We start from the raw sequence: 13,600 nt of genomic DNA, 5'->3' as shown, positions 1-13,600 counted from the left end.
TGGGCGGCTCCGGATGCTACGAGATGACGGGACCAATCAGACAGCATCAAAAATGACGGTGACTTTCCCCTCACTGTCGCCTAGGGGGGAACGGAGTGCATCATACGTGCAACACGCTCCCTTTCGGAAAGGGTATAAAACGGGTGACGGCGATCGGTTTACGGTAGAGTACCGCCGTCTCAAGACGAACGCACGGCATTCCTCTAATACACCCCCCCCCCCTCCCCCCCCCCCCCACCCCCCCCCCCCTTCCCGCGACCCCCAAGCGCTCGTTTCGGGGGAAAAATTTCTTTCCGCTGCAGCTCGAACCGCGACGCTTCGTTCCTCATCGTCCCCTTCCCCTTTTTACGTAAAGATGGACTTCGGGAAACGCTACCAGTCCTCCAAGCCAGTACCGTGCCGCGTGAATATCACGTGACCTTTTAGAAGGGGGCGCAGCGACACGTGGAAAGGACGCGCGTAGTCACGTGGTATACGTTCGCGGCTCTGAATTGGTTGTGATGATGGTTCGTGGCGTTCGCTGGATATACGCGGCTGCACGGACGCGTCTATTTGCCGGCCCCTGTGGTTTATTACGTTACCCTCGTGCGTGATGTATACGACGGTTCTGCCCACGTTTCCGAGCCCTGTTCCTGTTTACGTGAGGCGCGTTGGCTTCTGGTAAAGCCATTGAACCCCATCTGCTCTCTCTCTCTCTTTCCCCCTTTACAACGTGACAACCGGAGTAAGTAATGTTAACACCCACGTTTCCGTCTATTTATAGACCACCGGCGGAACGGTGGCGACAGATTCGCGCGTGCTTGGTCTGGAACGTTGCTCGGGATGATTGAATGAACAGGGACGCTATGTTTGTTCTGGGGACTTTTCGTTTCTAGACTTGCCAAAAAAGCGTCTGTCACTACAAATAGGTGTTAAAATAACTGGAAATAGCGCATCTATTTAAAAAAAAAAAAAAGATGTGCAGTTTTTTTTTGTTCGGCTAAGCGGCAATTGAATAAGTGCGCATACTAAATTAGAATACAGTATTTCATAACTGTGTTATTGTTGTGTTCATTGTCTTTTTTTTTTTACTTTTATAGATGTATATGCACGCCCATTACCTTGTGTATATACATACCTCTTGCGGGTCCTAAAAAGATGATGATGATGATGATGATGAGGATGGAGCCACCAAATAAGATACGCCTCAGAGTGACGACAATTTCAGCCATCTTGGTGCCAGTCATCCGAAGCTTTCTCCGGAATCGGAGGAAGCGACTTGCCGTCCTCCACAAATGTTAAAACGGTCCGTGAGACCAAACGCTATCCCATGGATTTTCCGACACCGCGTCTAAGGTTCTCAACGTCGCTTCTTTTTTGTATCGTAACGATTGCTTATGCATTTCGCCCGCTTTGCACGTTAGGCACCAAGATGGCGGCGCCCACGAGAAAGTCGTTAATGGTGGTGCCATTGCTCTTAACAGCTTACTCGGTGACTTTAGCGATAAGCGATCTGTGACGCGACGGACGCATCGTGTTCTACACGAACATTCTGTTCTCTAACGCACGGGGCGCGCAGGCAGAGCGACGATGTTTGGCCTCACATGACCGGCGCCATATTGGTGCGCTCCTCGCTGTGTGGCGGCTTCTTCGTCAATTCCTTATAATCAAAAAGCAAAATCAATACCGCGATTAAAAAAAATACATGTCTACAACGTTTTTGCGTAATCAGCGCTGTATTCTATTACTGTATACTCAGTGAGAGCAGAAGGAATGCAGGGAGCGATTGCTTATGTTGATGATTATGAAGGAGCCACTTCTAGCTTCGTGAATATTTCAAGGCATTCTTATCAGCAAATGTGGCAATCTCGTCTGCCGCGAAGCGGTAATTTGATGCTTGGGGACTCTCCTCGCCCGCCGATTCTTATGTTTTCGGTGGCTATGTTAATGTCACACGCACTGAGTCGAGACAAGAACGTGTGCAACCCGTAAATATGATGTCTCTGCTTCTATAAAAGCAAAACGTGAAACCAGCCTTGTGCACGTTACTGAAAAAAAAAAGAGTAATCAATTACAATTATAACTGCTCTTAGTTAACAAAGTATTCAACTAGATTACTCGATTACCCGATAATATGAGTCTGCCATTAGTTGAAAAATGTATAATCGCTGCCTTTTCTGATAACATCAGATCGTTTCTTTTTTTTTTTTTAGGACGACAGTTTCGTTTTTTGCCTGTTCGAAAACGGGTTTTTAACACTGTCCGTTATAGGATTAGAATCACCGGGTTATGAACCACTTTATTTACCCATTTCAGAAACAAAGGGCACCATTAAAATGGGGAGAGAAAAAACAGTAACGGTGACAGCTAGGTAACTATAGTACATCCTAAAGTAATTTGAATCCTCTTGCGAGAACATACCTAATACACGTGTTCAAATTATTACAAAATTACTCCGAAAAGTAATCTATTACAAGTAATTTCCTTGCTCGTCACGAATACCGTACAAGGTCCCTAATCTCAACACTTGGCGAAAACGTCGGCGAGAAAACCGGCGACTCTGATTGGCCGGCGCCAAGGTCAAGTGCGGCGTTGGCCAATCACGCCCGCCGGATATCTCGCTGACTTTCTCGACAGCTGTCCAAATTAGGGCCCCAGGTCTGCATGAGACGCACGTAAATAATCTAACGTCGGAAGGTGTGCCAAACTCGTACATTTGGATAATCCAGGTTGGTGAAGCTATATGCCCAATCGGAAATTACCTGGAAAACCTTGTCGAAAACCATCTAAATAACGAAACAAAAATGATGTGGCAATTATCCTATATAGGTTGACCATCCACCTTAATGGTGCAAGGTCTGAATAGCTTATCATCCCTCTTTTAACGTTCATAAAAAGCTAATTTTTTTTTCCCGGCTGCATTTACTATTTTCTCGTGTTTTAAATTTTTTTTTTTTTTAGTTCGATTTAGGTAATTTTATTGGCGACTTGAGCGAAATCGACGCCACCTAGTGGCGACAACAGAAAGCTGTGGCGGCAAGTTCGCTCTTTAGCCATCCCGAGCGAAACAGATATTCACGGCTCCTGGCGGCCTAAAGACGAAGCCGTGAAAGGGGGTTCGAAAGCGCGTGATGAAAATCACTAATAGTCGGCTTTTGGCTCCCCCTGCCGGGCACACAAGACGGCCGCGCGCTTCAATTACACAGACGAAGAGTGCAAGGCGTTGTTATTTCTTTTTTTGACTGCTCGGAAGTTTATACTCAGTATTTACTTATCGAGAAAAAAAAACATTGTTGTTGACTACGAGTAAAATATGAGCCTGGAAAGTTATTCATGGGCCGTGTACTGTGTAGCGCTGTCGAAGAGCCTGTAAACACGGGAGCTTACGCGAGTCAACATAACAATGGCCACCAGGGAACGCTTCGACGAAGCGGTCTGGCTTTTGGGAGTTGCGATGGCCTTGTTTCGTGAAAGCAAACAAACTCTTTTCTGTTTTTGTTTTTTGTTTTAGCTCTCTCTCTCTCTCTCTCGTTGGGGTTCGCGCGTGCAACGCAAGCGTGTTTATAAAGTTGGGAAAGGCGCAAACTCAGCAAAACACGACAAGCCCCAAAACAAAAGAGCAACATTAGTTTTGTTCGTCTGTGTGAAGCATCGGAACTACATACCAATTCGCTCGTGCAGTCACGAAAAAAAAAACAAAAAAAAAAAACATTGAATATTAATGCAAAACTTTTTTTTTTTAGAACTTATTTTTACATTTTGCTCTTTCGACTGTAAAGTAAACGATGTAATAATGAACATCACTTAAGAAGATGGTCTCCCGATGTGCTTCTTTTTTATTTTTTAGGACAACCGATATGCTTAATATTTTTAGTTTATATTCTAACCAATCCTGAGAACGTGTCACTGCATCACCGCCGAGCCCTAATCATTACATCAACTCCGACTAAACAGGACTTTACAAAGGAAAAAAAAACTTACTATTTAAAACTGCGTCGCAATATTAAAATATAAAAAATAAAACGGATACTCGAGAAAAAATTTAAAAAAAAACGCACGAGGATACTGTAATTTATACGGCGTGTCACACAGAAACTAACATCGGAAAGCAGAACTCGTATCACTTGAGCGCCGTTACGCCTAAGAAAAAAAGAAAAAAGGAAGTTTTGCGCCATGTTCATACGCTGCACAAAGTAGTTCTTACAATATTTGTTCGTCGGGGGAAGAGCGGATACCTTTGGCGTTTGAAACGTGCATACGTCTTGATAAAATAACGTATATCTAATTAAAATTCACCTAGTATATTTTATTTCTCTATATAAAGTAGGAAATTAGTATTGCTCCGCAAAGACTCGCACTTTTTTTTTTTTTTTTTTTTTGCTAGTTTTTGGAGGAGAAAACGAGTATTGTTCATTTCCCACGATTACATAAATTCTGCTTCTACCTCTGGTGGACGCAGAATTCTGTGACAGTTTACAAAAGAACGCAGGGTGCCCGAGCATTTTATTGCCGCTTCATAACCAATTAGATTGTGACATTAGCAAAAGAAAATGCCAACGTAACAAACAACGCACTGAGTTCCTTAAATTGTTAGTAACTAGACTATAATACTCGGATGGTTCCACCCGTTTCCTGAACCCCCCCCCCCCCCCCCCCCCCCCCCCCGGCATTCAGTCAGACCCGCGATTCTGTCGCCCTAATTCGGTGGAAACGCGTATACATTTTCCTCGGCTATCGTCTTTAGCGGATTGCGCTCGGTTGCGCCAAAGGGATTTTCGGTGTAACATTACAGAAGCGACGGCACCCGCGACTGATAAGGCGCTAGGGGAGTCGAGCGTCGTATAGTCGCGTTCAAGTCAGCTCTCTCTGTGGCGACGTCGCATGGGCTCAAACGCCGAGTGAAGAGCAGCATTGGCTCGAACGAAACCCCTAAAATGTCAGGCGCACTGATTATTTTTGTGAAGGGATATATCTTCATATCCGCGTGCCTCTGCGCTTCGTCGTTCGCCCTGCAGGTAAATGTACGCATGTTTTCCTACGTAATGCAATTTTTTTATGCTTTAAAGTACAGACCGTCCCCGAAAAACATTTTTTTTTTTCCCTTTGCAAAAATGAATTACGCGTCGTAGAACTTTAGTTTCAGTTTCCTCCAGAATGTAGCGCTAGCAGTCGGGTTCAATTGCCGATATTTCCGAACAAAACATTATCTTATTAAAATAAACGACAATAAGCGATTTTCGAACATGTTCATTGGGAAAATGGCAACCGACCAAGCCCTCGTACACGTGGAGATGATTGACGTCAACTACCGTAAACAAACCCATTTTCACGTTGAAAGTTCAAGAGAGAAAAAAAAAAAATATCCTCATAACCTTTGGATAAGATGTACAATTTGTTAGGACACTTCGGCATCTGGCGTGGATGGAGCATATAAAATTACGAAAAACCCCGATATCGGAGCAAAAGGAGGGCAGCACAAACACGAAGTCTTGAGACACATGGTCGTTGTCCAGTCCTTTGCTCGTCCGTCTCGCGGTATCTCGTAATTAGGTTTGTATACACTTTGTCTGAATTTTGTGCGTCTTTCACTGTTCATGTATCCGTATTTTATTCCGTCCAGACTTCCACTGCAACGAAGGGCGCTACTCAAGTCACACCATCCCTTCTGTATAATTGTAAATCTGTTGGGCCGAAATTTTGCCGAATCGAAGTTCGGCGCCAAATCTTGAGATTAGGCAAAGCCGTACTTTTGCCGAACTTTTCTGAAGATTCGGCAAGGATTCGGGAAAAAATACATTGTTACCAGACTTGACGTTCATATTCACATTTTTCTGACGAAAAAGGTCTTGTGTTTTTTTTTTCCTAACTTAAAAGCAACATGTAATGAATATTGAAACAGTTATTACTAAAAAGGTGATAATCTGTAAGATAATTGTATCGGTGTCGTTTTTGTGTGTTTACTGGCAATTTTATTGACTCCTTGCAGAAGTGGCCTGACAACGAGCTTGGGTAGTAGCAGCCGCAGTCACGAAACACTCGATTCGGTTTCGGTTTTGAGGCATCATCAGGGCAAGCCTGCAACGTCCGTAATATAGGCAGATCTCGCTTCAAGATGTGCCTATTATGGAAAACGGATATATACAGGGTGTCAAAAAAGAAAATTTACAGGGTTTTCTTTACCGCAAAAATAAACTTGGCATTGCTGAACGCTCATTCTCCGCCCAAATGTAGCGCTAGAGGTCACAACCGGATGCCAAAGTTTCAGCCCGATCCGATAACTTAATCAAAAGTTATAAGTGATTTTCTAAAAATTTCAATGGGAAAATGGAGCCCATTTTTGCCCGTTTTTGGTTTCTGGTGCCATAGAGCCCCATGTATTCGAAAACTCCGTCAGCCACTATTTTCCCATTGAAATTTTCAGAAAATCACTTTTAACTTTTGAATATGGTGTCGGATCGGGCTGAAACTTTGACATCTGGTTGTGACCTCTAGCGCTACCTTTGGACGGAGAATGAGCGTTCAGTGGTGCCTAGCTTATTTTTGCGTTAAAAACACCCTGTAGTTTTTTTTTTTTTTTGTGACACCCTGTAGTTTGTAGTCTGCTCTAATAATTTTCATCTTTGAGTATTGACTAGTCTCCTCAGATACTTTTGTTCCCTAGTACTCAGTAACCTAAATTCTATTTTTAGTATCTTGTAGAAGGGGTCCCACTCCGTCTGAACTGGACGCTTGCAGTATGTGCAGGCGGAGGAGCCCCACGGCAACGTGTTCGATTGGCGAGGCATCGAGAGCAACAACACGGACCTGGTGTTCCTGCTCGATCGCTCCGGCAGCGTGGGACAGGCGGGCTTCGAGGTCGAGACCGGCTTCGTGCACGCCTTCCTCAAGGGCTTCGACGTGGCGCCCAACACCACAAGGGTGGCCGTCATATCCTTCAGCGAAGACGCCGGTGAGAGTGTGTCGCGGGCAAGGTCGCTTTCTAGCCACTCATCGTCGATGAGTATGAAACATCTTCAAGTATAGACGCTTCGCACACGAGCAAGATTACGGCCGCCATTGCTGACCTTCTTTTATCTTAGCCAGATGACGAGTCACTGAAGCGGGCTTTGACGAGCGTCTACAAAGGCCAGTGCTGGGGACACGGACACAGTAGAATAAAAAATGGCAATAGCCTGCCCTGTTGGGGTAATTATGAAGTGAAGCAAACGTAATAAGAGGAAGCCAAAACTGAAGGTCGGCTATGGCGCCGCTCATGCACAGCTGGTGCAAAGCGTCCATAATCACGTGCAAGTTAAAATTGTCCACCGATATCCGGACTTTACTAAGTTTCTGTGAGCTCACGTGGAGAGGGCGTACATATAGTCAGATGTGATATTTAATTCATTAAAAGACGCCCCAATATTTTTTTTAATCAATTATGGACATCAACACGCAACTGTACGCCAAATTTCGCAACATTGTGTGGCAGGTCGTGCCGTGATGTCGCATTAGGCAAGGTCACTTCACAGTCGCGAACGTTGACTTATTCCCTGCTTTAGTCAACATGAACGATGGTGCGTACAAAGGTCATCGTCGAAGAACTCGACTTTACTCAATACCGTAAATCTTGTCTTTCTTAGAACGAAGTTATTTTACTGAGGCAGCAATCAAAAGCTGTCGTGGCGCCTAGAGACACTAAATGAGCTGTGTTTAGAGTATCGGCACCCCGTTCCCCGATATTGTTGTGGGCGCCGCCATTTTGGTGCTTGTGCAGGGCAGACGCAACTGCCGATCGTCATGACTCAAAAGTGCGATTTCCAAAGCCTTAGATTCGGTGTTAGAAAGCTCATGTTATATTGCTTTACTTTGTAGCGAACTGTTTTAACATTTGTGGAGGACGGAAAAGAGTTTTCTGTGAATTCAGATAAAGCTTCAGATAACTAACAACCATGATTTTAAGCCACAATATGGCCAGGCGTCGCTACCCTTAAGCAAAGCTTATTTAGTGGCACTAGTGGCATTCTTTGCAAGAGCTCCCGCTTTTTCCAACAAAAACGTAGTGTTTTGCATGTGCCATCTGAGCAGTTGGGCTCTATTTAACACTGAATGACTTGTGCGGCGAAAGGTATAAAAATTCGGATGTTGTGCCCAGATTATATTCCTAAAAAAGCGACGATAACATAATTTAATTGTTTTCTGAAAGAAAAAAAAAGTTTACCGGACAATCCCTTTAAGAACGCGCCACGGCCTTCACCCACACCCTCGTGACAGCCAGCCATTCTGCGCTGTCCACCCCCTGAAGTTTCAAGTTTCTTTAGTTTCAAGTTTCTTTATTCCTCTTCAAGCAAGAAGAGAGGGAGGAGGGAAAAAAGCAGTACAAAACTGCTTGACAGTGCCCTCTCCTCCCCCAACAGCAACAGCAGAAGAGGCACTCAAAACAAAAAACGCTCTCAAGAGTACACAGTAAGATTTCTCACGAAACTATTAAAGATAATATGCGTTTGTTAGAACAGCTTTTCAATTGTAATATTACGCGACAAAAAATAGTTTAACATTTTGGGCAGCTGGTATCTCACCATCTGATTTCCATTTTTGCCGTCACATTGATCACAGATCATACAAAAGTCACCGAGTTTCTCTACAGACATGGAGGCAGAATGTCCGCGGACATGGCTCATGCGTTCACCACGCATCTGTGCTTCCTACATATATGTACGCTTCACACATGTCGGCAGGCAGTTGATTGTATGACTATCGTGACAGGACCGCCATACAAAGCAGAAACACGCCTCAGGTAATCGCTGCAGACTGTATTTTGTATTACGAACAAGCACGACTTAACTAAAAGGCCATGACTCAGCCATCATTCCCTCTCAGATCCGCTTAAAGGACGGCGACCAGAGTCGAGATTCTGCAAGGCAGAAGATCCTTCTTATCATGGGGGAGGAGGAAACAGGCAACGGTGGACAGGGTGGAAGGGGGGAGAAGAGGAAGCGAGAGAAAAGTGGAAAGCGCGAACTCGTCCTCGGTCTTTAACGGTGTCTCAACATCCCCGAAACGCCATCTTTGCAATCGGGACATGCATTCCATCGACAACCACGTCTGCTGTTTCCCCTCATACAATTTTTTTTTATGCCTCCTCCTTGTTCGTTTTTTTGGGCTCCAACTTTCTCGGCAGACTTTGACCACTCTCGCGCGGTACCTTGAGCGTATACGCGCTTCCATCGTCAAGGTCTCTAGCCCCGGGAGTTGCTTTGTTTCGGTGGCAATCCGCCGGCGTGACTGACGGCCCCTTCTATTTCGGTCTCTCTCCGCTTCGCGGAGCAAACCGTAGGGAACCCGCGCCCGCGAGCGCGCGTCCTGGCCCCTTCTCCTGGGCTTGGAAACGGAACCGAAAGGGTACGAGGTGACAACACCGGGCTGCGGGCGCTCCAAATAGCAGCGGCAGGGTTACGTCATAGGGCCTCCGACCGGACCAGCGCACAACTGAAAAATGTAATCTATGGCCGCGTCGTGTGAACGACTCGACTGCTTCGTGAAGAGAGCGGGGGGAAGGGGGGCAGTGTTTACAAACCATGGCTTTTCTTTTTGTTATTTTCTCGAGCATCCGCAACATTTTTAAACTCTCTTACTGCAGTATGACTTTCTTAGTGTTACTCTGCAAGGGTTTCTTGTTTTGTTTATTATTGCGACAGCTGTTTTTGACGAGGTTTCTCAGCTGATCTCCCAGTGCGTTGCGTGTAGGGTCGTCATGGCAGGCTACGTCAAATTCTCAATGACGTCACAGTCCCACGTGAAGTAGCAATGCCAAGGAACGTCATGTGAGGTCACGTGACCCTGCGCCGTTGAGCGTAGAAATTGTGCGGGGAGCAGCGTGCGCCGTGCAGAGAGCGCCTCATCTGTCGTCAAAGCTCGTTTCTAGAATACAACTAGAAACATTTTTTTTTAAAAGCATGTGATTTTTAATTTTAGCGAATAAGTAGCTACAAAGTACACGACACATGAAAGTACTCGTCGAGCACTGCTGTTGCGGAAGCTAGGAACAGCATAGGCACCTTTTCGTCACTTATCACCCGGGCAAAAAATATGCCGAGTCAATGAGCCATGTGGACGTATCCGCAACATCTGGTACTCTCTAACCGCTCATTCACACTGGAAGCGGATCCGCGTTCGCAAAGCGGTTGCGAACGCGGTTGTATAAAGATCCAGTACAATTGCACGCGCACTCGATGACATCCAGTGCGCGTGCAACTGTACTGGATCTTTATACAACCGCGTTCGCAACCGCTTTGCGATCGGGGATCCGCTTCCACTGTGAATGAGCGGTAAAACAGAGCTAATGCTCGTGCTCGGTACACGTTCCAGAGAACAGTAGACGAACACGACAGCGCACAGAAGGCGACGATTGGAAGGAAGGGAGAGAGAAGCAGACGGAGAACGCGCGTCTCCAACCAGGACTCGGCGTTCTCACGTCCCTAGCCGCGCTCTCGCCGCATCCTCTCCCCTAGTTTCGGTCCGAATAGCCGCCGAGAACTTTCGAATGCTATGGGAGTCCTTGAATTTCTCTGGCTCATGCGTGACCGTCCTTCCGATCCATCTCTAATATTTATTTTTCTCTGGTATCTTAGATCTGTAGTTAAGGGAAGCTTAAGGAACGCAGGTCGTAGCAAATCACTGGCATCTTATTATTGTCCCGGAGGGAATGAGATGGCGGTATCGGCCGCGAAAGAACACCAAAAACAAGTCACAAACCAGGAAATTATGGGCAAAATTAGTGTCCTTCAATTTTCTCCATGCTTCCAATCGAATTTTTTTTTTTCCGGAGGGTTTATTTGTTTTGGTGTTTTTGATAAACGACCACAGCCTCTTAGCGTTACTCGCGAAGAAAAAAAAACGCGTTTGAATCGTTTTTGTATTATTCTCAAGGTCATTCAACGGGTTTATCGCCACCGTGACACGGCATTGGACCTGAGCTTGCATTTGATTTAGGTGCAGTTGGCAGCAAATTAAAGGAGACATCATTACGGATGTATTAAATATATGGCTTTCTTATCTGTTAATTGTTTAACTATAGCTAACGGCAGTGAAGGAAACATACGTTTATCAACGTATGGAGCTTACGTTCATTAATTTTATAGATATTAAAAAGAACCCGGTGTAAATAAAATGGCAGAAAGGCAGGATTACCCGATTCACTCCAATATTCCCTTAACGTGCCGCCGAAGAACGGCTGTACTTTATCGTGCCATTATCGTTCTCAGTGGCACAGATTAATTTTTTGAGCAATACTCAAACAATATACTAATATTTTTGCTTTCTTTTCACCAAGGTGCGGTATTCAATTGTATGACGTGTAAGTCGCATTATAAACATAATCTTTTTTTTTTTTGCAATTAGCGTTTACTAAGGTTATTAAACTTACTAAAGTGGGTGACAGGTTAAGAGCCCCGTAGGAGCTCTGCCTGCAGTACGTGCTCGTTGCCTTCCCCTGCATTTGCTGCACTTGCGACAAAGCGTTATCGAAGGTGGAAAGCTCGTGCTGAAGGCGAAGCCTCTACTGGGTTCTAAAAGCGGTTCGAATCAAATAGGGCCGTGTCGTATGCGTACCTCGAGCAATGTTAAGAAAGTTGGCATGTTGTTTCTATCTCTTGCACTGCGAAAGCTACGAAGGACGTTGCGCTAGTTGATTCTAACCCCTACTCGCACACGCCTAATCAAAACGTCTAAACGCGCGTAAAACGCTGCGACAAACAAATCCGCCAGCAACGTTGGCGCTTGCGACACTCCACGAGACCTCAAAAACATCCGTGTCGTAGACAGTGCGAAACCAAATGTCGCGCTCACACCCGTCTTAACGCGCACAAAACTTAAGCATCCAAACACAAAAATGGGCGTCGAAGGACAGGCAAAAAACGCAAATGCGACGAATCGTGTTAAGGGGCCAAGTTCTCTGGTACGAACGTAGAGAACCTAGACTTAAGAAGAGGGGCCAACTCAAACCGCGAAGAGCGTTTGCAGTGTAATGGCGACACACCTTTCTCCGCGGTTTGTGTGGTCATTGCGCGTGCGCGTGTCCGTCTTACGAACGTCTGCGAAGCTCGAAGACGCTTTCGAGCGATGGACGCCTTCGGCTTCTCCTCCTCCTCCTCGCAGCCTGTGCGGCAAAAGGCGGCCAACAAGCCACGTGACCCCGATAGTTGTGTTGGAAACACTCTGAAGTCTAGGCGCACTACGCGAGCGTTGAGAAGAAGATAAGAGACAATAAGAAACAAGAAAATTGAAAGTGCTAATGACGTCTCTTCGTGGCCGAGACGACAGATGCGGCGGCGTGACAGAGTGTGTGCACTTGGCACGTAGAGTCGTTAGGAGCCACTTGGCGCCCGCTTGTTGTTGGGCTGAGGTGACGACAGCGGTGGGCTGCGCCTCCGAACACTCCGACAGTGCGTGGCCGCCTTTTTACGTGTGCTTACTCCTTGCGCCGAACGTGGTTGCAAACGCTGCGTCACGTATTTCACTCACCCAACCTCTTTTTTTTTTTTTTTCAGTAGTAGTTGTTGGTGCCCCTTTCAAGCGAAATCTGGCGGCGTTCGTACGCAGAAACCATCGTGATCGCGGGGAAGGAACCGGTTACTATAAGAGTCCGTGACTATTATTATTACTGCGCTTCGAAAGGTGCATTACATCGGCATGATAAACTGAAGAGTAACAACTGGGGACAAGTTTTGGTATTCTTGGTTATTGAGCGAGTAAACTGAAGTGCGAAACGATTAACGCTTACACCTTATCTTAGTGAACGTTCTAAGCTGCTTGAACGCAGGCTTCACTAAAGCCCAAATTTTATACTTCGTGATCTCAAATCTAGAATTCATAAAATCATTAATTATGTTACTTCACAAGTCACGTAAAATGTTCGGGCAATTCTGCACTCAATTTGGCTGTCTGAAATCGGGTTGAGATGTGTTGATTTTGTTAGTGCCGCGTCGGATCGAGGCAGTCCTGCAGACCAGGTCATGACACTCTATTCGGTACTGGGAGAACAAAAAATTGTCATGGGAAGATAGTGCTGTTCTTGCTGGCGTACATATGATAGTAGACCATATCATTGTACGTTAATATTTGTTTTGTAGACGGGTTTGAAAGTTTGGCCCCCGAATGGCTCCTGCATGCTATTAAGCGTGACCTGAGGAAGTTTCTGGTATCGCCTAAATATGGCGACGCCTCGCTCTCCTGGCTCTAAGTATCCTAGAAATCTCTGACTCATGACGATACGGGGCCGATTTTCTTATTAAAAAAAAAGCAATCAAAAATCGCAACACACTGAGGTCAAGTTAAGTACAAAACGAGCGTGTTGGTAACAGTAATTGAACGTGAGGAAGATACTTAGGAAGGGTAGAGGGACAACCATGACCTCCAACTTTTTGTTGTCCGTCCCCCCTTTCTATGTATCTTCCTCGTGTTTAATTAAGCACTGAGGTCATTTCTGGCGATTGGATGAGCATGTTTCGAAACCAGGATCACCCTCAGCCGACAGCAAGCGAAGGATCCTCGCGACTTCAACTGATGGAACTGCGGAGTGATATCTCGAATGCGCGCGGCTCATTGTCCATACAGCCCGGACTACGATTTAACCCAGCGAGCGTGC

The 13,600-nt window shown here is 45.7% G+C and overlaps 1 protein-coding gene across 1 annotated transcript in view; it reads left to right on the top strand.

The window, feature by feature from the left end:
• The first annotated feature begins 4,761 nt into the window (after positions 1-4,761).
• The window catches only part of LOC8035584 (sushi, von Willebrand factor type A, EGF and pentraxin domain-containing protein 1), a 50,180-nt gene continuing 41,341 nt past the window's right edge, over positions 4,762-13,600 (top strand). Inside the window, exons 1-2 of the mRNA XM_029967564.3 lie at positions 4,762-5,000; positions 6,715-6,928. Coding sequence (XP_029823424.2) covers positions 4,914-5,000; positions 6,715-6,928 — 301 coding nt within the window. The 5' untranslated portion in view covers positions 4,762-4,913. The remainder of the gene's footprint in view (positions 5,001-6,714; positions 6,929-13,600) is intronic.

The sequence above is a fragment of the Ixodes scapularis genome, unplaced genomic scaffold (assembly GCF_016920785.2).
Source record: "Ixodes scapularis isolate PalLabHiFi unplaced genomic scaffold, ASM1692078v2 PGA_scaffold13__105_contigs__length_92229423, whole genome shotgun sequence".
Taxonomy (NCBI): domain Eukaryota; kingdom Metazoa; phylum Arthropoda; class Arachnida; order Ixodida; family Ixodidae; genus Ixodes; species Ixodes scapularis.
Note: the sequence above shows the minus strand (reverse complement) of the source record. Positions and strands in the feature narration are given on the sequence as shown.